Source organism: Dama dama, chromosome 26 (genome assembly GCF_033118175.1).
Source record: "Dama dama isolate Ldn47 chromosome 26, ASM3311817v1, whole genome shotgun sequence".
NCBI classification, from domain to species: Eukaryota; Metazoa; Chordata; class Mammalia; order Artiodactyla; family Cervidae; genus Dama; species Dama dama.
The window spans coordinates 37,993,309-38,018,849 of NC_083706.1; the positions used below are offsets into that span (position 1 = coordinate 37,993,309).

Below are 25,541 nucleotides of genomic sequence, written 5' to 3' on the forward strand. Positions count from 1 at the left end.
TCTGAAAGATAGTGAAGGAGAGGGAAGCCTGGTGTGCTGTAGTCCATGGGGTCGCAAGGAGTGAGATGCAACTGAGCGACTGAGCACCTGAACAACAATAATTGTCATGACAACTAGCCAATCAGAATGAACTCTATTTTAGTGCTATGACAGGGTGCTGGAGGCCTCCTGTCATGCCCATGGTTAATCCTTGAGTTGTTGGATCACGGGAAGATTTAGGTGAGGATTCCTAACTGAATAGGGTAGTATGAGGCAATCAGTAGGCTTGGAGACACCGTTGGTTTCCACCCAGTGTAGAAGGAAGTCGGTAGTATAAGAATGGCTCCAACCAAACCAGTGTGTGTGGGCCATATGGCAGTGCAGATTCTCCTCAAGAATCCACTTCTGATTCTTATTCAGGTGGAATTTTTCACATGAAGCTGTCCGGTGGTATTAGGAATATATCCTCTGAAATTGAGAGAAACCTAAAACTTGTCCTTGACTCTTGCTACAGGATCTCAGACCACAGGATTCTGGGTTCATCCTCTTCTCTGGATGGTTGGGAAAACCAGGACTTCTGTGACCTAAAATCTTATGGTTGGGACAACCCAGAAGCCCTGGGCTTTATGCTCTTCTTCTCTGGTAGCTCAGACGGTAAAAAGCATCTACCTACAATGCGGGAGACCTGGGTCGGGAAGATCCCCTGGAGAGGGAAATGGCAACCCACTCTAGTACTCTTGCCTGGAAAACTCTGTGGATGGAGGAGCCTGGTAGGCTATAGTCCATGGGATCACAAAGAGTCGGACACGACTGAGCAACTTCACTGGTGGTGGACTGATGACCCCCAGGAGGTCACATGTTCATCTCAGACCTCCTTCTCAGCCTGGGTGACAGAACTGCATTTTTAGTGCAGAAAACTACTATGAAAAAAGTTTATGGAACTACAAAGTTTGGTTTTTCAGAATATAAGAAAATCAAACAAATGAACCGGAGAAAGCAATGGCATCCCACTCCAGTACTCTTGCCTGGAAATTCCCATAGATGGAGGAGCCTGGTGGGCTGCAGTCCATGGGGTCGCTAAGAGTTGGACACAACTGAGCAACTTCACTTTCACTTTTCACTTTCACGCATTGGAGAAGGACATGGCAACCCACTCCAGTGTTCTTGCCTGGAGAATCCCAGGGATGGGGGAGCCTGGTGGGCTGCCATCTATGGGGTCGCACAGAGTCGGACATGACTGAAGTGAATTAGCAGCAGCAAACGAATAAACAAGCAAACCCTGGCAAGAGAAAACAATTCATTCTGAAGATGCTCTGTCCTCCAGCTCCCTTTCAGAATTCTCTCCTGTTCTCTGACTGCTGGCAGGCCATGAATGGGAGCTCACATTGCCATGTGTAGTCCCATTTGTACTCTCCAGAGATAGACCCTCCCCCCAGGCCCCCAGTTCAGAAGAAAGGCTGTCTGCATGCATCTCTAAGTTTGATGCTCAAGTATTTCTGGCATTACATTTGCATTACACCCATGCAGTGTTATCAAACGAGATCCCAGAAATCATTGCTGAGTCACTACAGAGCACTTGCTATAAATGACAATCTCTTGGGGTCCAATTTTGGTAACACCATGTACCCTGCAGGATGAAAGTACGCCCGTTCTCAATAGCATCTGGAGTGGAGGAGACGGGGGATGTTTGTTTGCTTCCCATAACACCATGGGAGGTACAGAAACAAATGATATCCGAATCCCATTTACCAAGTAATAGCATTTATATTCTTCCATTGTCAATTTGCCACCTAGCAGGTTCAGGATGCAGGCGAGATCTCTCAGTAGCCACTACAGAGACTGGAAAGAAGCAACGTAAAAGGTGATGGCAGGGCTTGCACTTGTATTAACTGAGAAGCATAACCTTTGGGAAAGGATTATTCATTTTAAATGTCAAATGTCACTTCAAATGCTGAAATAATCATTTGACTTGTTTTATGGTAACCCACAAAGCTTTCTTATGGTAATTTCCTTTGAAGTAGCTAGAAGTCCAGTTTTCTTATGTTATTGACTTTTAGAAATATAAATTATTGTACAAATGTAATATTTTAGAAAGGAGAAATTGATTTCAGTCATACCACAAACAGAGGTAAATAAAATCAATCTTTCATTGTTGTGTTTTATGGGTACAGTCAGGAAAGAAAGGACCCACACTAGGGGGTTCAACAGAGGGAGTTTTACATTAAAAAAAAAAGAAAAAGAAAAGAAAACTGGTTATAAAAGTAAGAGGGGGCACTGATGCAACTCAGAGATGAGCAGCGGCAGGAATTACTCCCACACCAGGGCCAAAGCGACACAAGAAAGGTCGTAGATACTACCTGAGACACGTCCGGAGCTTGAAGGAGGAGATGCCGCAATACGAGGCTTCTCTTCTCTCTAGCTCTTCAGTCTCCCATTAGGTCCTCCCCTTCTTCCAACGCTATGGAGAAGACACTGGAAAGACAGCCTGGAAAATGTAGTTCACAGGTCCTTAGCTCAGGTTCTCTTGAACCCTGAAAGCTAAGCAAGGCTTAAGTGCTAATATTTTATTGGGAGACAGGATCCCAGGGAAGCAGGAGTGAGAGGAAAAGGGAATGGAGACATGGAAGCATGGAAAAACACCTCCCCCACTGAGGTGACGCATCATTGGGCAGGACACTGCCTCACTGAGCACAACTCAGCCTCACCAGATCTCTGGACAGACTTCTCAGACTGTTCATTGGAGCAAGGAAAGGAGAAAAATGTATACGCTCCTGCTATTCTATTTTCTGCTTCCTGCGGTCAACGTTGCTCACAGGAAGTGGCGTCACCTGACCCCTCTAGGCGGCTACTGGGGCAGCCAGAGTCCCTGTCCTGTTAGACCTTCTTCAGATTTGGAAGCAGTGAGGGGAGGGGAAGCAGCTGTGGGTCTTACAGCTCCTGCTGCGGTGAGTGTAATGGAGGCAGTTCTGGACCCCAGTGCCGCCTCCATGAGAGAGAGAGAGACACCTGGAGATGCCTTAAGATGACACAGTAGTGGCAGAAACTGAGGTGGAGTTGCAGAAGTGTCCAGAATGCCCAAGAGCATGGCCAAGGGCCTGACACAGATCAGGCAAAAAGAATCTGAGACAGCACATAAAATGTGGACCATGCGTCTGCAAGTGAACAGCAAGGGCATGGTATATGTGTTGGTCTCCCACACCAAGCCTGCTGCTCTTTTCCTCTGTGTAGGGAAGGCAGGAGTGAGGTAAGAAGGGATGGAGAGGCAAAGCAAGTGAAGTGAAAGAAAGGAGCGGAGAGGCCGTAGAGACGGGGGACTAACATTTATCAAGCATATCCTTGTGCAAGAACAATAATGGATGTTTTACTGATATCATTTAAATTCTTCTGAAACAACTCTTTTAAAGGAGGTATTATCACCCCATTTTATAGATCAGAAGTCAGAGGCCCAGAGGGCTGGAGTCACTTGCCCCAAGCTTTCTCAGCTAGCAAATGCCGAGCTGGGCTTAGAGCCAACCCAAAGCTCTTATCAGCCCACAGCCACATGTGGTTCAACCGTCTTTAATTATATGAACTGGCATAATTCCTACAAATTTCAATTGCGGAAGCTTATTTTCTCAATAGTTCACAACAAAGTTATAAATAGAGATCCACTTTAAAAATGCTAAGGGAAACCAGAATCTAGAGTTAAGGAGGCAATAAGTATTAGAAGGCAGTTGGAAGACTCTGACAGAGATGGGGAAACTAGCAGAGAATCCCAGGGAAAGGGTCCTGGAGTTTGCTCCCACTGGCCTCATATTCTTTCTTTTCCCCTCTCTTCTCTTCTATTTTTTTCTTCCCTTAAGTTTGTTTTTGGATTCTTTACTGGTCCATGGGGTTGCAAAGAGTCAGATACGACTGAGCGACTGAACTGAACTGAACTGGATTTGTGAGTTTCATCATGGAGAGTAGGGACCTCCACTTCCCCTTCTTCTGACCTGACCAATCAAGATAGAATTACGGAGACATTATGTGAACATGGACTATATCATAAGTGGTTCTTCATTACACGTGCCATATTATCATATAGTAAAATACACCTTATGTAAGGTGAAAAAAACCCAAATACACCTGTTTTAACAGACTGTATACTTCAGGACTGAGTTAACTATTTTTTCCCTGAACCATTTGAAAGTGAGATGCAAATATCATGAAACTTCATACCTCAGCTTTTGTTTTCTAAGAAGAGGGGCAATTCTCACATGGCTATTAGACCAGCTAAGAAAGTTAGCAATAACATCATCAACTACAGTTGTCCTATCCTCCTCAGCCTCTTCTTTCTGTGAATCAAAGCAAACTACCCATTTAAGTTGTTCACAGTTAATGTTGATGCTTTTGAACTATGGTGTTGGAGAAAACCCTTGAGAGTCCCTTGGATGGCAAGGAGTTCCAACCAGTCCATTATAAAGGAAATCAGTCCTGAATATTCATTGGAAGGACTGATGCTGAAGCTGAAACTCCAATCCTTTGACCACCTGATGTGAAGAACTGACTCGTTTGAAAAGACCCTGATCCTGGGAAAGATTGAAGGCAGATGGAGAAGGGGACGCCAGAGGAAGAGATGGTTGATGGCATCACTGACTCAATGGACATGAGTTTGAGTAAGCTCCAGGAGTTGGTGATGGATAGGGAAGCCTGGTGTGCTGTAGTCCATGGGGTCACAAAGAGTCAGACATGACTAAGTGACTGAACTGAACTGATAGTTAATGTAACCAATGAAGTAAAGACATGGTTATTATGTAATATCTTCCAAAGTCCACTGGAGGATAGCAGAGTCTCAATAAAAATTGTCCACAGAAATATAAAAAGTTTTTTATCTGAGAAGCTGAGGATTGCATAACAATGATATGATCTGTCCCAGCTACTAAAACCATATTGGCTAAAATTTTGGAAACAGTTGAAGAAAAAATATTGAGGGTTTTATTATGTATGTGAAATCATGAAATTACTATAGTCTCTCTGGGTGAAGAGGAAACTTTACTGGTCATGATGAGAAATTCTGTGGAATCACCATTAATTTATTGACAGTCACTCTGATGGCTTCATCTCTCAAGCTTTGACCAGTATTTAAGCTGGTCTCCTGGCTACTGAACTTTTTGATGATCACTTTAGCCTTGCTGGGCTTCCCTGGTGGCTCAGATGGTAAAAAATTCCCCTGCAATTCAGGAGACCCAGGTTTGATCCCTGGGTGATGAAGATCCCCTGGAGAAGGGAATGGCAACCCACTCCAGTAATCTTGCCTGGAGAATCCCATGGACAGAGGAGCCTGTCGGGCTATAGTCCATGGGGTTGCAGAGAGTCGGACATGACTCAGGGACTAACAATTTCTTCCTTTCACTTTGGCCTCAGATCTAGCTTGCCTGCCACTTTTGGAGACAGGTGCTTGCTGATAGAAGCTGCCACTGAGTTATGTGACATAGAGCAGAGAAGGAGCCCAGCAGATCTCCTGTATCTTGCAGGTGGCTATGGCTGAAGCAGGCCCTGAAGTCTTCTTAAAGTAAACATTTATTGGCGCATTACCCACATAGAGAAAAGTAGAGGAGGAAGGCAATAGCATGAATATGCAGAGAACTCTTACTTTCAAGTCTGCTCTAGCTGATCCCACTGCCTATAGCTCTCTTTCACCAGATGTATTCAGAGTTTCCTCCTTTCCTGCTCTCAAGTCCTTACTCAAATGGCATATTTTTCTTAAAAAATTAATTTTTACTGGAGGTACACGACCTATGTTAAGGCTTCACCTTAGTGAAGCCTTACCTGACCACCACATGCAAAATTGCAATCCCCAGTTACAGGGGCCTGCTCCCTAACAGGACTGGGACTAAGATGAGGCAATCAGAAGCCTACCATGCAGACACTAAAGAGATCTGCTCCCCCAACCCCGACTCCACTCAAGATCTTGCAAGTGCAGGGTGGACCCCACATGCTGAAAGGTTTAAGTGCCTCTAAAGTCTGATTCTTAGGCCTCTTGCCTCCTATTGGTCCCTGTCCTAAACCGTATTCCTCTTTCTTGCTGTGTTTTTCTCAAAGCCCTTCTCTAGAATGAGAATGTCTCAAAGATAATGATGTGATCTATTCACTGACAGTCTCTAGCCTTGAGGTAGAGCCTGGCACTCTGAATGCATAATGAGAATGAATGAATGGCTAAATGATTGACTGCATTTGCCCTGCAGAAGCATTTCATTCCTTCTTCTATTGGTATACTTACTCTACTCTGTCAGAGTTTTGAGCTTCTTAACCTCAGTGATCGTCAGGTCTTTTCATTTATCTGTCCCCATGTATCGTACCATGTCTGGCACACTGGGTCACTAAGTAAAGGATAAGTGAGTAAATATCTGCCAACTTCTGAGATGTAATTTTGGTTCTTTGCATAACATATCATCACTGTGATAACTGTTTTTACACTAGGAAGAGCCTAGATCTTGACAATAATTGGAGGTGATGTGACTGAGGTTTGCACAAGCTGCTGACCCCTCTGCAGCTGTTTCCTCACCTGCAAAATGTACATAATTAACTTCACTCAATGGAGCGGTTGTGTTAGTGTAATTCTGTACAGAGTTCCTCACACATGGGCTGGTTCAATATATGTCCATTTTTGTGATCATTTTATATTCCTATATGATTTTTGTTACATTTTCCCTGTAATAAATTGCAGTGTAGGGATTTTCCTAAATTGATATTTTTCTATAGTCCTTGCCAAGCTTTCAATCCCTCCTAGTTTTTGTTTAAATTAATTAAATTTAAAACAAAATTAAATTTTGTTTAAATTTGCTTAAATTCTTCATTTTCATTTCTTCTGTTTATGTCCTACTCCTTATTATTTCTCTTTCCTTTTTCATACATTGTTGAATAATTAATATGTGCCAAGAACTGTGTTGGCACTGTGAATGCAAAGGAAACCTAAACATCAGCTGGTTTTCCTACAGACTTAATTAGGTAGGACCCATGTCTTTATTCTGTTTAGTTTTCCAGGGATTCCCTCCTGAAGAAAATGTCTCTGTTTTCTTTACTGTATTGGTACTTTTCCTTCATTATATTCTCCTGATGCTGCTTACTTTCTTTTATCCTTTTTCTAAATAAAGCTTAAACTAAAAAAAATCCATTTCAAGTTATTCAGAAATGTATTCATAAAAAAGAACACTTGATTCCTATGGCATAAATAAGACTCCTACAGTGTATATGGAATTAAATCATAGCCTTGTGTGAAGCAGCAAGTCATCTAGTCTTGCTAACAATAAACAGAGCACCAGTACATAGGATGTAAAAGGAATCGAAACAGTTCTTGTGTCTTGGGAAGTCTTGGTCCTTCAAGGAAAATTTCAATGAAACATTAAAGCTCTTATCATGACTCAGAGCTGTCATAAAAGTGTTTTACTGTAGCAAAAATGAAACAACACTTTATTCAGTTACTGACGCTATACTACATGCAAAAGAAATATCACTTAGTATAAAAATATAAGAATAATTTAAAATATTTGTGATATGAGGAGATGAAAACATAAGAGACAATAATTTAAGAATTTTTTAGAGTATCTGAATGAAGCATATCTGTCATATACATGTGGGTCCTCCCAGTAGCCCAGATGGTAAAGAATCTGCCTGCAATGCAGGAGACCTGGGATGGATCCCTGGATTGGGAAGATCCCCTGGAGGAGGAAATGGCAACCCACTCCGTATTCTTGCCTGGAGAATCCCGTGGACAGAGGAGCCTGGCGGGCTCTGGTCCATGGGTTCACAAAGGGTCAGACGCGACTGAGTGACCAACACTACTACTTCTGTCATATGCATGTGACACAGTTAGTGGGCAAAAGCTGACTAACTTGTGGTAATAAAATACCAACTATATCTTATTAGTAATTACAGAGGACTTTAATAGTTATTAATTTAATTATTTAAATTTAGTTAATCAATTAATTAATTTAATAATTATTAAATAAGATAATGTTTCAAAGGGTTCACTGCGTCAGAAATACTTCCTGGAGCCTGTGTCAGGACTCAAATGTAGTGACATAGATGAACTGATGGAGGAAACAAAGTTCTCTGAATGGAAAAGAATATTTTTTATTTTATTAAAATATATTTATTTCTTTACTATATTGTTGCATATTAAAACCATGGATTAAGCGACATGCACTCTCTCTTGCCCTACTTAAAATCTGTTCTCTAAATGGTAGCCATAATAATCCCTGTAGAAAGAAAGTCAGATGAAAAGTAAATCAGATGGTGCATCTGCCCCACTTGAAACCTCCCTCCAAAACAAACAGCTATATAGACACTACTGAGAACATAATGTCTGTTTGGTGGACTTATGTAAGAAATTATTAGCAGTCAGACTCAGGTGCAGAAACAAGGACCGGGGTCTAAGTAAACGCCTGACCAAAGAGCTTATATTTTGAAGATATTAGAAAAGGGAGGCACTAAATTTCCTTGAGTGGCTTATTTACCTTTTTAAAGAAGATTCAACTCAACTCTTATTCAGAGGGCACCTACTGTGTGTTCTTGGTACATTTCTTGATGACTGTGATCTGACAACAGTGAAAGTAAGGCATGATTCCTTTCCCCTAGGAGCCCACAGCCCACACTGATAGTCTTGGCAGTTGCGTGCATGTTGCTCTGGAGTGAGATGAAATTAAACCCATGTTATAGGATTAGAGGCAGGGACCAAAATCCAGTATGCCATTTCCTTCTCCACAAGATCTTCCCAACCCAGGAATCAAACCTGGGTCTCCTGCATTGCAGGCAGACTCTTTACCATCTGAGCCACCAGGGCATCTTAAGTCTGGAGGGGTAGCTGAGAGACAGAAAAGGCAAGTCCCATAATTTAGGTGCTATATGGCAAAAGTGAACATATTTGGTGGCTGAATAAAAAGGAGTAACAAAAAAATTCCATAAGAGCAATTCCTTTTTCATTATTTATTAAATGTATAAGCTAATCATTTTTACAAACTTATTCAGTCATTCAAAACCTAATTTTAAGTATTTTTCTATGTGGCATACCCGTAGGATCTATTTTTCACTAGTTACCTTGCATAAATACATTTGTTTAGAACTATTATCTTTGGAAATTGTCTAATTCATAGTATTCATTTTATAGTTAGGAAAAAGATAAAGCTGATTGAAGAGATAGACCCTATTTTGTACTTCTTATACAATGACATGACTGAGCGACTGAACTGAACTGAACTGATACTAATTAAAATAATAAAGCACTACTTTTAAATTTTTCCATAGCATTAGAAAAATTTATAATTTGGAATACAGTATAAATTTGTCATGCTTACTCTGAGGATAGATGTGAATTTTTCAGAAAGACAGTTTGAGTCTACTTTCTAGAGTTATTTGAAAGTAAAAGAAGAAAAAGAAAACCTTTTACAGTTTCTGAAAATATACTGTCATGGGATATTTTTCATGTAATTTTAAAATAGTGGCTCATTAATACATTTTGACCTGATCTAGAAGAAGATAATTTTATCCTCACAAAGGCTAAGGTTTATATGACTTTAAGCTATGGCAATATTTACTGTTCAATTTCTGACTTTATATATAAATGAGAACATTTGATAATGTCTAACATGTTAGGGTCCCATCACTTCACAGCAAATAGATGGGGAAACAATGGAAACAGTGAGAGACTTTATTTTTGGGGACTCCAAAATCACTGCAGATGGCGACCACAGCCATGAAATTAAAAGACGGTTGTTCCTTGGAAGAAAAGCTATGACCAACCTAGACAGCATATTAAAAAGCAGAGATATTACTTTGCCAACAAAGGTCCATCTAGTCAAAGCTGTGGTTTTTTCAGTAGTCATGTATGGATGTGAGAGTTGGACCATAAAGAAGGCTGAGCACTGAAGAATTGATGCTTTTGAACTGTGACGTTGGAGAAAATTCTTGAGAGTCCCTTGGACTGCAAGGAGATCCAACCAGTTGATCCTAAAGGAAATCAGTCCTGAATATTCATTGGAAGAACTGATGCTGAAGCTGAAACTCCAGTATTTTGGCCACCTGATGCAAAGAGCTGACTCATTTGAAAAGACCCTGATGCTGGGAAAGATTGAAGGAGGGAAGAGAAGGGGATGACAGAGGGTGAGATAGTTGGATGGCATCACTGACACAGTGGACATGAGTTTGAGTAAACTCTAGGAGTTGGTGATAGACAGGGAAACCTGGTGTGCTGCAGTTCATGGGGTCACAAAGAGTCGGACACAACTGAGTGACTGAACTGACTGAACATGTTAGGGAAAGACTTCTGTTTCTAGCCATGAGAGAGTAAAAAAGTTCAGACAGCATTCTGCTCTAGACAATCAGAAAACTTGACACAATATATGAAATAACTGTGTTCAGACATTGGAAAACAGTGTATGGCCTTGATTTCAAGGAAGTGAAAGGAAACAGAGAAGTGAACCCTAAAATCATTCAGGCATTCTGCCTGGAGACAATTTCCTGATTGTTATTTAGTGAGAAAGAACACAAACAGAGTTTAGCTATCTTGATAATTTAAGAAGATAGAAGCCAAGGTTTAGGAGAGCCAAGGCAGATAGAATCTGTAGTGCAGAGAAAGGAAGAGAATGAATCGATGCAGAAAAAGAGTTGGTGTATGAGTTCCCATCAGTATTTGACTCTATCTGCATATGTATGAAGTGAAAGTGTTAGTCACTCAATTGTATCTGATTCTTTGTGACCCCTTGGACTGTAGCCCGCCAGGGTCCTCTGTCCATGGAATTCCCCAGGCAAGAATACTGGAGTGGGCAGTCATTCCCTTCCCCAGGGGATCTTCCCCGCCCGGGGATTGAACCCTGGTCTCCTGCATTGCAGGCGGACTCTTTGCCATGTGAGCCACCGGGGAAGTCCCCTGCATGAGTGTAGTACAATTCAGAAAGTCCAAGGAAAGAAAAATTACTGGGATGCTGGATTCCCAGAGGCCCCACAAGGCCAAGAATGTTCCCAGTTTCCATAAACCAGAGTAGAGATCCCTCGCTGAATACACAGAGCTAAGCAGAGAGCCCAGCAAGGTCACACTTTATAATAAGGGTAAACTATTCCTAGATTAGAGAATATTCTGGACTTGCCCTAAAAGATGAAAAACAAGGCTCAAACTGAGCCACAGGTGACCAGGCTGCCTGCGAGAACAAAGGCCAATGCTTCAATAAAAAAATCCAGCACTCTATACCTTACGTATAGCATCTGGTTAAAAAATTTTAGACTTGTGACAAACTGAGAAAAGGTGACATGTAACCAGAAAGAAAATCAAGTGATAGAAATAGTCCTAGATATTATATTGATGATGGAATTAATAGTCAAATTAAAATGCCTACGATAAATACATACAAAAGGGTTTAAAAGAAAACGTGCATATCATGAGATGACACATGGAGATGTACTTTAAACGATGAAAAACAAAGAGTATGAGAAATGATATTTTAAACAATAGGATTAGCAACATATTAGACATTATGGTAGTAAAGATCAGGGAGCTTACAACATAACAGTATAAAAAAGAGAAATGTACTTTTACTTTTCTGAGAACTATTAATGCATAGTAATATATACAATGATAGCATTCAACTGTTTAATTCCATTTATAAAAGAAATGATTATTGAAAAGCCTCCAAATCCAACATGGAGTGAACTGAAATTCACATCTGAACTCTAATGCAATGAGGTATACTTCAATCCATGTATTTGAGGTTCCTCAATATGTACAATTTTTTTGGAAAGTTAGTCTTCAAAAGAAAAAATTACAGTATGAAAACAAGTCCTTATCTGAAAAAAGAAAGGCTTTCTGGAGAAACTAAATTTAAGGCATATGAAATATCCCTGTGTTATAGGTCATACGGAAAGGGGAAGTCAGTTGCTGCTGGATTTGCACTGCCTGCAAAGAGAATGAGTATGTGCAAGATGAATTCACCTGCAAAGCTTGTGACTTGGGATGGTGGCCCAATGCAGATCTGACAGGTAGGAACTGTCTCACTTGTCAACCTTATCCTGAACATTGGCCTCTGCAATGTGCCTGTTGTTTAAAATGTAAGTGAGTAACTCACGCCTTTTTCAACATTTATTTACACTGTTACTGCTCATGTCAAAGGTACACTTAAAGTTCTTAAAAGTTTTCCATTATCCATATTGAAAGTTTATTTAAATATAAAAAAAGGGTATTCAAAGGGTATTCTTGTATACCAGTTGTTCCTGTTTTTCTTTTTATAATTTTTATCTGAAGATATATCAGGGAAGAAACATGTAAAAATATAAAACAAAGTAATTTTAATAGTGTGATTAGTCACTCAGTCATGACCAACTCTTTGCAACCCCATGGACTGTAGCCCCCAGGCCCCTCTGTCCATGGGATTCTCCAGGCAAGAATACTGGAGAGGGTTGCCATTTCTTCCTCCAGTGGATCTTTGCAACCCAGGGATCGAACCTGAGTCCCCAGCGTCTCTTGCATTAGCAGGCAGATTCTTTACCACTGAGACACCTGGGAAGCCTCTATTTTAATAAATGTTTCCCATACTCTACTCTCTATCTGGAATTTATTTCATTTCCTTGTCTGCCTGAAAAATTTTACAGTAATTGTAAAGTTTGTTAGGCAGACACAGAGATTAAAAAAAAAAATTCCAGATAGAAAGTAGAACATGGGAAACTTGAAAGCATGTAGTACATTTGGGGAAAACCATGGAACAGGTATATGGAGTTGTTTGGTAAATACAAGGGACTGGTAGAGATGTGGTCAGAAATGAGATTGGATGAGGACACTGGAAGCAAATGGTAAGGAACTTCTATAAGAACTTATTCTAAATGTTTGGATTTTGGCTTTAAGCCTAGGAGAACCACAGAGGCACTTAAAGTGGTGAATAATGTCATGATATTGGCGTCTCAGAAAGATAACCATGGTGGCAGTTTGGACAAGGATAGTGAGCCTAAATTGAAAACAGAGAGAAGTGAGGAAGCTACCGTGTTGGTCCAAATGAGTAATTCTAAAGGGTGTGAACAGAGCAGCTGCATGGAAGTTAGTTCAGTTCAGTTGCTCAGTCCTGTCTGACTCTTTGCGACCCCATGAATCGCAGCATGCCAGGCCTCCCTGTCCATCACCAACTCCCGGAGTTTACTCAAACTCATGCCCACCGAGTCGGTGATGCCATCTAGCCATCTCATCCTCTGTTGTCCCCTTCTCCTCCTGCCCCCAATCCCTCCCAGCATCAGGGTCTTTTCCAATGTGTCAACTCTGCATGAGGTGGCCAAAGTACTGGAGTTTCAGCTTCAGCATCAGTCCCTCCAATGAACACCCAGGACTTATTTCCTTCAGGATGGACTGGTTGTATCTCCTTGCAGTCCAAGGGACTCTTAAGAGTCTTCTCCAACAACATAGTTCAAAAGCATCAATTCTTCGGTGCTCAGCTTTCTTCACAGTCCAACTCTCACATCCATACATGACTACTGGAAAAACCATAGCCTTGACCAGACGGACCTTTGTTGGCAAAGTAATGTCTCTGCTTTTTAATATGCCATCTAGGTTGGTCATAACTTTCCTTCCAAGGAGTAAGCGTCTTTTAATTTCTTGGCTGCAGTCACCATCTGCAGTGATTTTGGAGCCCCCAAAAATAAAGTCTGACACTGTTTCCACTGTCTCCCCATCTATTTCCCATGAGGTGATGGGACCAGATGCTTTGTAGTTCCTCTTCACTTTCTGCCATAAGAGTGGTGTCATCTGCATATCTGAGGTTATTGATATTTCTCCTGGCAATCTTGATTCCAGCTTGTGCTTCTTCCAGCCCAGTGTTTCTCATGATGTACTCTGCATATAAGTTAAATAAGTAGGGTGACAATATACAGCCTTGATGTACTCCTTTTCCTATTTGGAACCAGTCTGTTGGTCCATGTCCAGTTCTAACTGTTGCTTCCTGACCTGCATACAGGTTTCTCAGGAGCCAGGTCAGGTGGTCTGGTATTCCCATCTCCTTCAGAATTTTCCACAGTTTATTGTGATCCACAGAATTGAAGGCTTTGGTGTAGTCAATAAAGCAGAATTAGATGTTTTCCTGGAACTCTCTTGCTTTTTTGATGATCCAGTGGATAATGGCAATTTGATCTCTGGTTCCTCTGCCTTTCCTAAAACCAGCTTGAACATCTGGAAGTTCTCGGTTCACATATTGCTGAAGCCTGGCTTGGAGAATTTTGAGCATTACCTTACTAGCGTATGAGATGAGTGCAATTGTGCAGTAGTTTGAGCATTCTTTGGGATTGCCTTTCTTAGGGATTGGAATGAAAACTGACCTTTTCCAGTCCTGTGGCCACTCCTGAGTTTTCCAAATTTGCTGGCATATTGAGTGCAGCACTTTCACAGCATCATCTTTCAGGATTTGAAATAGCTCAACTGGAATTCCATCACCTCTACTAGCTTTGTTCGTAGTGATGCTTTCTAAGGCCCACTTGACTTCACATTCCAGGATGTCTGGCTCTAGGTGAGTGTTCACACCACTGTGATTATCTGGGTCATGAAGATCATTTTTGTACAGTTCTTCTATGTAGTCTTGCCACCTCTTCTTAATATCTTCTGCTTCTGTTAGGTCCATACCATTTCTGTCCTTTATTGAGCCCATCTTTGCATGAAATGTTCCCTTGGTATCTCTAATTATCTTGAAGAGATCTCTAGTCTTTCCCATTCTGTTTTTTCCTCTATTTCTTTGAATTGATCACTGAGGAAGGCTTTCTTATCTCTCCTTGCTATTCTTTGGAACTCTGCATTCCAATGGGAATATCTTTCCTTTTTTCCTTTGCTTTTCGCTTCTCTTCATTTCACAGCTATTTGTAAGGCCTCCTCAGACAACCATTTTGCCTTTTTGCATTTCTTTTCCATGGGGATGGTCTTGATCCTTGTCTCCTGTACAATGTCATGAACCTCCGTCCATAGTTCATCAGGCTCTCTTTTTATCAGATCTAGTCCCTTAAATCTATTTCTCACTTCCACTGTATAGCCATAAGGGGTTTGATTTAGGTCATACCTGAATGGTCTCGTGGTTTTCTCTACTTTCTTCAGTTTAAGTCTGAATTTGGCAATAAGGAGTTCATGATCTGAGCCACAGTCAGCTCCAGGTCTTGTTTTTGCTGACTGTATATAGCTTCTCCATCTTTGGCTGCAAAGAATATAATCAATCTGATTTCGGTGTTGACCATCTGGTGATGTCCATGTATAGAGTCTTCTCTTGTGTTGTTGGAAAGCTGTTTGCTATGACCAGTGCGTTCTCTTGGCAAAACTTTATTAGCCTTTGCCCTGCTTCATTCCGTTCTCCAAGGCCAAATTTGCCTGTTACTCCAGGTATTTCTTGACTTCCTACTTTTGCATTTCAGTCCCCTATAATGAGAAGGACATCTTTTTTGGGTGTTAGTTCTAAAAGGTCTTGTAGGTCTTCATAGAACTGTTCAACTTCAGCTTCCTCAGCGTTAGTGGTTGGGGCATAGGCTTGGATTACTGTAATATTGAATGGTTTGCCTTGGAAACAAACAGAGATCATTCTATCGTTTTTGAGATAGCATCCAAGTACTGCATTTCAGACTCTTTTGTTGACTATGATGGCTACTCCATTTCTTCTAAGGGATTCCTGCCCAGAGTAGTAGATATAATGGTCATCTGAGTTAAATTCACCCATTCCAGTCCATCTTAGTTCGCTGATTCCTAGAATGTTGACATTCACTCTTGCCATCTCCTGTTTGATCACTTCCAATTTGCCTTGATTCATGGACCTAACATTCCAGGTTCCTATGCAATATTGCTCTTTACAGCATCGAACCTTGCTTCTATCACCAGTCCCATTCACAACTGGGTGTTTTTGCTTTGGCTCCATCCCTTCATTCTTTCTGGAGTTATTTCTCCACTGATCTCCAGTAGCATATAGGCCACCTACTGACCTGGGGGGTTCCTCTTTCAGTATCCTATCATTTTGCCTTTTCATACTGTTCATGGGGTTCTCAAGGCAAGAATACTGAAGTGGTTTGCCATTCCCTTCTCCAGTGGACCACATTCTGTCAGACCTCTCCACCATGACCCGGCCGTCTTGGGTGGCCCCACACAGCATGGCTTAGCTTCACTGAGTTAGACACGACTGTGGTCCTGTGATCAGATTGGCTAGTTTTCTGTGATTATGGTTTTAGTGTGTCTGCCCTCTGACGCCCTCTCGCAACACCTACCGTCTTACTTGGGTTTCTCTTACCTTGGACGTGGGGTATCTCTTCACGGCTGCTCCAGCAAAGCGCAGCCGCTACTCCTTACTTTGGACAAGGGGTATCTTCTCACGGCTGCCCCTCCTGAAAGTAGAGAGGAATAAATGAATGCAGGAGATGATTTACTCGTAAAATCAGTGGGATTCCTGTGGATGGATTACCCAAGTTTATAAGCTTCCCAAGAGTAATGTTCATGTATGTGAGTTTTGGGGCTTCCCAGATGGCGCTAGTGATAAAGAACCTGCCTACCAATACAGGAGACAAATGAGACACAGGTTCAATCCCTGGGATGGGAAGACCCCCTGGAGGAGGAAATGGCAACCCACTCTAGGATTCTTGCCTGGAGAATCACACCGACAGAGGAGCCTGGCAAGCTACAGTCCATAGTGTCCCACAGAGTTGAACACAACTGAAGCGACTTAGCAGGTATATATGAGTTTCAATTTCCAAAATCTCTGATATGAGCTTACAGATGACACATGTGTCACAGATGTTGTTCACAAATTTAAAGAGTGATAGAACCATGGAAATTTTGAGTTCATAGAGACTGTATCATCTGAAAAACACAATCCTTCATTTTAGAACATGAAAGCTAAGGCCTGGAGAGGCGTACCTGTGTGCCCAGGGTCATAACTAGTTAGAAGCAGGTCCTTGTTCATTGACTGCTGATCCCACGCTTCCCTGGGTGCTGTTGAAAATGATTAGGGTAACATTCACGAGTGCTATTTACTTTTTCACTTCTCCCCAAATAAGACTCTGAAACTAAGAAATTGTGTGGCTTATACAGAGGACATAAAAAATGGCTGCCTGAATAGAAAAAGGTCAATTATTAAAATTATTCTTTTTAAAGTAAAAGACCATGTAAAATGTTAATACGGTTAGAAAATAAACTGAATATCAAAGCTTTTAGCAATCACCTGGTATAAAGGCCATTTTAAAATGAAAAGAACTTAGAATGTTTTTGAAAGTACAAACTCTGTCTCACCTGTTTTTTAATTCTCTTGCTGAAAGCTGGCTTTCAACTTCAAATATGCCTAAAAATCACCCAGGAATTACTCATCTGCATAGATCCTCATTCACTAGTTCTGAGACGGGACCTATCAGATTCTAGTCCCTGTCCCATCCCTTGGAAAACTCTGGCTCACAGCCTGGTGCCTTGAACATACATAATTACTGCCTGATAAATGTTTGCTCTATTGAGAGAATTAGAGAGAAGGAACTCACCCAAGTTCATCTAGGTCAATACAGATGGTTAATAGGAGAAGCCATCTCAAGAATCTAGGGGGTTTTGTCTCTGGGTCTAAAGCTGTTTCTTTCACTCTGCATTTATCTCATGGTTGCATGCATCAGACTGACTTGAAGAAGCTTTTCCAACATTGTTCTGGGCACAAACCTCCTCCCCCACAGGTTCACATCTTCATGAACTGATCTTCTTACTCAGTGTGTGCTTCCTGTCCTGTTTATCTTGAGAAAGCAGGCTCCTTAGATCACCCTTGTGCTTGAAAACTAGGTTTGACTTCAGAGTCAGTCCTCTCTGCTTTTTGACTGAGACCGCAGCTGACAAGAAAGAGAATCAAAGACAAAACTAGCCCCTTTCTAGGATTAATCTTAAATGTCAGAAGGCCTGGCTTTGAGGTACAAGTTTTCCTCTTGTCTACATTTCAGAGCTTCCCCAGACTTTTCCTACTATCTCAGCTTCCCTTTAATTGAGGCTTCTCTCATACATGAAAAGAACTTCTATCCAATATTAAAATAGAAAAAAAAACTTTTTTAAGATCTAATATAATAACGGAACTCAAAGTCATATGTTTTATCCCCTAGAGATCTTCCATTGTGGATATATTGTCTGTCCACTGTCAAGGGATGACCATCCTAGATTAGCAACAATTAAAAAACCCCTCCTTAATTATAAATAGATGAGTTTTAATGCAATTATCTTTCTAGAGAATTAAATCTACTATCACCCATCATATGTGTAAAAATCACTAACATTCAAAAAGTTGAGCTAAGCAACAGCCCATTCTGCCTTTATCTGGTAACAACAGGCAAGTGGCTAAATTTGGATCATATATCCAAATTATGTCACAACTCTTATGTTTAAGATCTTTCAGAATATGCATTGCTCATCCTCATTTATACTTAGTCTTAAGGGCACCTATTGTTTCTGCATCCCTTCCATTCTTTCAAACGAATGGAAAATGAGGTCTAATTTGCTACTTACTGGGTACCATGTCAGGCTCAGAGCAAGGGCGCAGTTCATGGCAGTGTGTTTTTGACTGTTGCCATGGTTAACAGTAGTTGTGAAAAGAGAAGACTCACAGGCAGAGAAAAACAAAAATCAGTAAAGTACTAAGAAGAGTATATACATTGCCTTTAAGTAACTGTTTTATTTTCATGAGTAGATTCTTTGGACTGAACTTTAGTTAAAATGAGAAATCATTCTTCTTTGGAAAATAGTGCTTTTTACCGAAGGTGAAGTTTGTTAAAAATATGCTTAAAATCATTTTATGAGATACTTTGCATATATGATCCAAAGATTAAAATTAATGAATAAAAATATGTTAACAAGTGAGTTTTTATTCTCATTAGGATATGTTGCTTTTTGGCTATGAAGGAAAAAAAGGGATATTTCTTAGAGGAAGTGTCTTCTGAAGCTGTTAATAAGCTTCTCATGTTTTCTTCTTGGGAAAATGCACATTTTAATTCAGCATTTAAATTTCACACTTTACTTCTCATGGTGCATAAACAGAGATTTCATCTGCCATGATATACAACTTGATAATAGTTTAAAAATTCATGGACCAATTATAAGAAACCCAGTGCTGCCTACTATTCCTTTTAAAAAGTCAAATAGTATAAAATAATTCCTCATAAAATCAGACTACCCTAAATCTTACAATGAAAATATAAAATACTGTTATAAAAATTAACTTTTAACTATTTTTCCCTACCTAACAGTTGCAGCCACCTCTCATGTTATCTACTTATTTATTTACTTTTGCATTATACACAACCACCTTCTTTGTACCAGGTATTTTTTTTTTTTTTTTTGAGATATTGGGACATATTGGTGAATGAGACAAGGTTTATATCCTAGAAGACAAACTTCACATAAAACTAGACATGGAAGCAGACAATTATAAGTCCTGGAACAGGACTATGTACAAAATTTCACATGAGTACAGAGAAAAAAGCAATCATCTTTTCCCTGACAAGAGAAAGAGGAAGGGACATTTGAGCTTAAAGATTGAATAATAAATAGAATTTCCCCTTTTAGGTAATTTATATTAATGTAATAGTGCTAGAGAAAGCATTTCAATGAAGCCTTATGCAATTATGAAGCAGTATTGTAAATGTCCCAACACACTTTAGGTGGAATAATTGTGGCCTATCTTTGTTTCTTGTTTCATATTAAATTTGTCTTTACTTAATTGGAAAGGATTCAGATATTAAATTACAACCTCCTCTAATGCATTTGGATGTTATAAGTGAGCCAATATTTAGTTTGAAAATTAGAAGTTAACCCTTGTCCTCAGATTAGAGTTATTACCACTTCTCTTAGATTTTGCTCAGCAATTTGTAGTCTGCTAGAAGGAAACTGACGTGTCTGGGGTAACTCTAACCATGAACACTGCCAGGTCCTTAAGTTCTCTGTGCTTTAGATATTTTATGCACAACTCCTATTCAAGTCTTCTTGTGGGTTTCAGGTAGGCTCAGGGCACTCATTCTAAACCACTGTTTGAATTTAACCACCACCCCTTCTAGTCTTGGAATTACCAAACATTGGAGGTTGCGAAACCCTTCTCTTTAAAAAACAGGATAAATAAAGTACATTGCATCACATAATATATATGGACAATGGATATTTTGTCTAATTCCCTCAAAATATCGAAGCTAGCTCTTCTCAAATTTAGGATGTCTTAAAAAGTAGAAAAAGAAAAGAAAGAAAGGAAAGGAAAGAAGAAAAAACAACTTTTAAGAAGCTTATTCAAAATGTAAATTGTCAGTCCCAATCCCCATGTGTTTCTGTTTTGGGTGGTCCTGGATTGGCCTTGAAAATCCTGCTTTTCACATAGGAAAGAGAATCTAGGATCTTCACAAGAGATAAAGCAATGTTAATGGTGCTGAGCACCAAAGAATTGATGCTTTTGAACTGTGGTGTTGGAGAAGACTCTTGAGAGTCCCTTGGATTGCAAGGAGATCCAACCAGTCCATCCTAAAGGAAATCAGTCCTGAGTGTTCACTGGTAGGACTGATGTTGAAGCTGAAACTCCAATCCTTTGGCCACCTGATGGGAAGAGCTGACTCATTTGAAAAGACCCTGATGCTGGGAAAGGTTGAGGGCAGGAGGAGAAGGGGATGACAGGGGATGAGATGGTTCGATGGCATCACCGACTCAATGGATGGGTTTGGGTGGACTCTGAGAGTTCGTGATGGACAGGGAGGCTTGGCGTGCTGTGATTCATGGGGTTGCAAAGAGTCGGACACGACTGAGCGACTGAACTGAACTGACTGAATGGTGAGGTAGGTATAAGCTTTGGGGTATTGTTATGACAAACTGCTACTGTTGCAACACAAGAATACTTAGACTTCTACCATAGAAGAACGGTTTTCTTCATTTGTGTATAGTACTCTGGGTTGAAGAAGTGAAGTGAAGTTGCTCAGTCATGTCCGACTCTTTGTGAATCCATGAACTGCAGCCTACTGGGCTCCTCCATCCATGGGATTTTCCAGGCAAGAGTACTGAAGTGGGTTGCCATTTCCTTCTCCAGAGGATCCTCCCTGTAGGCAGACGCTTTACCGCCTGAGCCACCAGGGAAGCCCTAGTACCCTGGGTTAAGGTAGCCTTAATTTACAGCTAGACTTGGAAGACTGATTACCTATGGAGAGGGCTGAGTATCAGTCTTTAGTTTCTGGTTACATTAATGTGTATGTGTTAGTTGCTCAGTTGTATCCAACTCTTTGCGACCCTGGGGACTGTAGCCTGCCAGGCTTCTCTGTTCATGGAATTCTCCAGGCAAGAATACTGGAGTGGGTTGCCATCTCCTTCTGCAGGCCAGTGGAGTTTTAAACTTTAAGCTGGTTACATTAAGGGGGCTAGGATTTATGATATGCAATTTAAGGTTTGAAACTCCACTAGCGACAACCAAAGTTAGTTCATTTACTGATGCATATTTTATTAGACAGGTCGACTTGGCTATACAACTTGAGGGCCATGAAAGACTTTAGTGAGAGTTTCTATCTTGTGCTGTCTCAAAATCAATGTTCATTGTGCAGATTTTTGTAGCTCAATCCACTGATAAAGCATGCCCTTGTTGGAATGAGCCCATCTTAAATTTGAGAAGTGCTAGTTTTGATATCTTGAGAGAGTTACACAAAATATCCACATGTCCACATATGTGAGGTAATGTACTTATTAGTTATTACCTTAGTTATTATATAACTTAAATTCATGAATAAATGTTCCAATGAAATGTTTCCAAATCCCTAGATTGGTAAGTTGGAACATGCTTGCGAAGACTACAAGTCTGATCATATTTTAGTCATTATAAGTGTTGTGGTTTGTCAACAGCAGAGTGCTTCAGAAAATATTCACACTGTTTAAACTAATACATATTTATAAACCACAGAAGGAGATAACTGTAGGCAATGCATTTGGAGTTACTCACAGGATTCTTTTACAATTGTGTCAGTCAGTGTCCCCACCTTTACAGTTTTCCCAGATTAATTTAATTACAAATGAAGCATGAACTGGCCGCATCTGCTATCCTGGAAATGTTTTCCCATTAGTGTTTAATTTTGTGGCCAATTTGTTTCTACTGAAATGAATTCTTTAATTTTTTTCCATCAGAATTTTATCTTGTGTCTATTGGATATTTCATATGGTGCTGCCAGACAGCCATTCTGGCTTTGCCAGATAATATCCTTGTAGATCTGGCATTTCTTTTAAGAATTTCTTTGCTGGCTAGACTTTGTGTTCCTATAACTGAATTCTTGAACTTCTCTACTAGACAAAATATCCATCCTGTCCACATATGTGAAGTAATGGACTTGTTTGCCCTGTTTTGTTGTTATTAATACACGATTCATTATTGTTTTATATGAGACTTGTGTAAGGACTCAGGGTAGTCTGTATAGTATAATCATCTCTAAAATATTTATATTATATTTTACAATACTAGTATTAGCCTTTATAGTACCTTTTTTAATGCTATAGGTCTGAACTTCTATGGCAACAATTATTTTATGTAACATCAACACATCAAAATATTATTATTTTAAAAAATAACTGGAAACTTTTTAAAGTGTGCTTTTATAGTATTTAAAGACTAAAATCTGTCTTTATAGTGTTAAATAAATGGATTATTTTGAAATCATACAAGTTATTAGCTTATGTATGTGCCTCTTTTCTTTCAAAATTTGATAGGACACAGGGAACTCAAAATTCAGTTATTAAAAATATTTATTTTGTGGTAGAGTATTGCATTTTATAATACCGTGTGGACTACTTATGTATTAAACTTAGTGGTTTTCTTTTTAGTTTTAGTATAAGAACCATGGTGAACCAATGTTAATATTTAGTAATGGGTATTCAAAATTTTATTCGACAAGAACACTCCTTGAATAACATAATCACAATCCTGAGATTCTCCTCCTTTGGTTATAGAGCTTAATTATGCTCACTTATTACATCAGTGAATAGTAATATGGGGAGAATTAGCAACTGTTCATAACTAGCTAATTAGCAGAAAATGTTGGACAATTTCAGTTAATAATAGGGATTTATTACATGTGGTAATTCAGTCAGTTCAGTCACTCAGTCGTGTCTGACTGTTTGCGACCCCATGAACCGCAGCATGCCAGGCCTCCCTGTCCATCACCAACTCTCGGAATCTACCCAAACCCATGTCCATCGAGTCGGTGATGCCATCCAACCATCTCATCCTCTGTCTCCCCTTCTCCTCCTGCCCTCAATCTTCCCCAGCATCAGGGTCTTTTCAAATGAGTCAGCTCTTCCCATCAGGTGGCCAAAGGATTGGAGTTTCAGCTTCAGCATCAGTCTTTCCAATGAACACCCAGGACTGATCTCCTTTAGGATGGACTGGTTGGATCTCCTTGCAGTCCAAGGGACTCTCCAGAGTCTTCTCCAACACCATAGTTCAAAAGCCTCAATTCTTCGGCGCTCAACTCTCTTCACAGTCCAACTCTCACATCCACACATGACCACTGGAAAAACCACAGCCTTGACTAGATGGACCTTTGTTGGCAAAGTAATATCTCTGCTTTTTAATATGCTGTCTAGGTTGGTCATAACGTTTCTTCCAAGGAGCAAGTGCCTTTTAATTTCATGGCTGCAATCACTATCTGCAGTGATTTTGGAGCCCCCCAAAATAAAGTCAGCCATTGTTTCCACTGTTTCTCCATCTATTTGCCATGAAGTGATGGGACTGGATGTCATGATCTTAGTTTTCTGAATGTTGAGCTTTAAGCCAACTTTTTCACTCTCCTCTTTCACTTTCATCAAAAGGCACTTCAGTTCTTCTTCACTTTCTGCCATAAGGGTGGTGTCATCTGCGTATCTGAGGTTATTGATATTTCTCCTGGCAATCTTGATTCCAGCTTGTGCTTCCTCCAGCCCAGCGTTTCTCATGATGTACTCTGCATAGAAGTTAAATAAGCAGGGTGACAATATGCAGCCTTGACGTACTCCTTTTCCCATTTGGAACCAGTCTGTTGTTTCATGTCCAGTTCTAACTGTTGCTTCCTGACCTGCATACAGGTTTCTCAAGAGGCAGGTCCAGTGGTCTGTTATTCCCATGTCTGTCAGAATTTTCCACAGTTTATTGTGATCCATGCAGTCAAAGGCTTTGGCATAGTCAATAAAGCAGAAATAGATGTTTTTTTCTGGAACTCTGTTGCTTTTTCAATGATCCAGCGGATGTTGGCAATTTGATCTCTTGGTACAAGGACTTAAAGACCTTGTACAAAACCTAAAGATAATTTGACTTAGTTTATGCCTGCAATTATCCTTAGGCAAAGAGACTAAGTGTTGGCTATGAAATTAAGAGGTTGGCTTTAAAGGGTAAATTCGTTATCTATTGCTGTGTAACAAATTACCCCCAAACAAATTTCCTCCAAACTTAGTAGCTTACAACAATACACATTTATTATCTCACAATTTCCATGGGTCAGAAATATGGGCACAGTTTAGCTGAGTTCTCTGCTTCATAATCTCTCACAAAGCTAAAAATTGAAGTATCAGCTATGGATGATGTCTAGTCTGAAGACGTGATTGTGGAAGGGTACATTTTCAAATTCACTTAGCTAGTTGTTGGCAGAATACAATCATCAAATACTTGAATTTAGGGCTTAAGTTTTGTTTGTTTGTTTGTTTGTTTTTTGCTGGTGACTGGGGATGAGGACTTCTCCCAGTCCCTTGCCATGTGGACATTAGCAAAATAGGAGTTGTTTCATCAGAGCCAGCAAGAGAGTCTGCTACAAGATGAAGAGTGTCATCTTATATAGCTTAATCATGGGAGAGACAGCCTATCAACTTTGCTATAGAAAAGAAAATTCTATAGAAAAGAAGCAAGTCATAGGCCTAGTTCACACTCAAGGGGAGGGCATTCCACAGAGACATGAATCCCAGGATGTGGGGATCAATCTGAATCATCTTAGAAGCTACCTACCACAAGGAACAATAATTGTTTGATATTGCCATACTGTTAATTTCATTTATTCAGTGGCTCAGAAGGTAAAGAATCTGCCTGCAGTGCAGGAAATCTGGGTTCGATCCCTGGGTTGGGACAAATCCTTGGAGAAGGGAATGGCAACCCACTCTAGTATTCTTGCCTGGAGAATTCCATAGACAGAGGAGCCTGGTGGCTATAGTCCATAGGATCTGCAGTGAGTAGGACTTGACTGAGAGACTAACATTTCACTTTCTTTCTTTCATACTGTTAATACATCTAGATCATGGTGTAGCATTTTCATATTTGTACAAAAATTAAAGATTTGTGGTGATCTAGATACCTATGATAATCTGCATGCTTATGCGCTCTGTTTCAATTCATCTTCCTATTTCTGTGGAGTCTTTTGTCCACAGGAATTCTAGGAGATAAACATTACTTGGATAATGTCTTAAATTATACATAGTACAGGTATTTTCATGATTAAATCAGCTATAACTTGGCCATGCGCAAGAACTGTAGCACGTCTTGCCTGACAGTAAACCCTACATGTTAGAATTGTGGGTTTTGTGTCACCAAGAATAATGTATTCTTATAATAATAGTGTCAAAGTCCCAGTTAGGTGTT

The 25,541-nt window shown here is 40.1% G+C and overlaps 1 protein-coding gene across 2 annotated transcripts in view; it reads left to right on the forward strand.

Moving 5' to 3' along the window:
* GRM1 (glutamate metabotropic receptor 1) overlaps positions 1 to 25,541 on the forward strand; it is a 412,380-nt gene that overhangs the window by 351,512 nt on the left and 35,327 nt on the right. For both annotated transcript variants that reach the window (XM_061130176.1, XM_061130177.1), the window contains exon 6: positions 11,841 to 11,967. In XM_061130176.1, the coding sequence (XP_060986159.1) occupies positions 11,841 to 11,967 (127 nt within the window). The remainder of the gene's footprint in view (positions 1 to 11,840; positions 11,968 to 25,541) is intronic.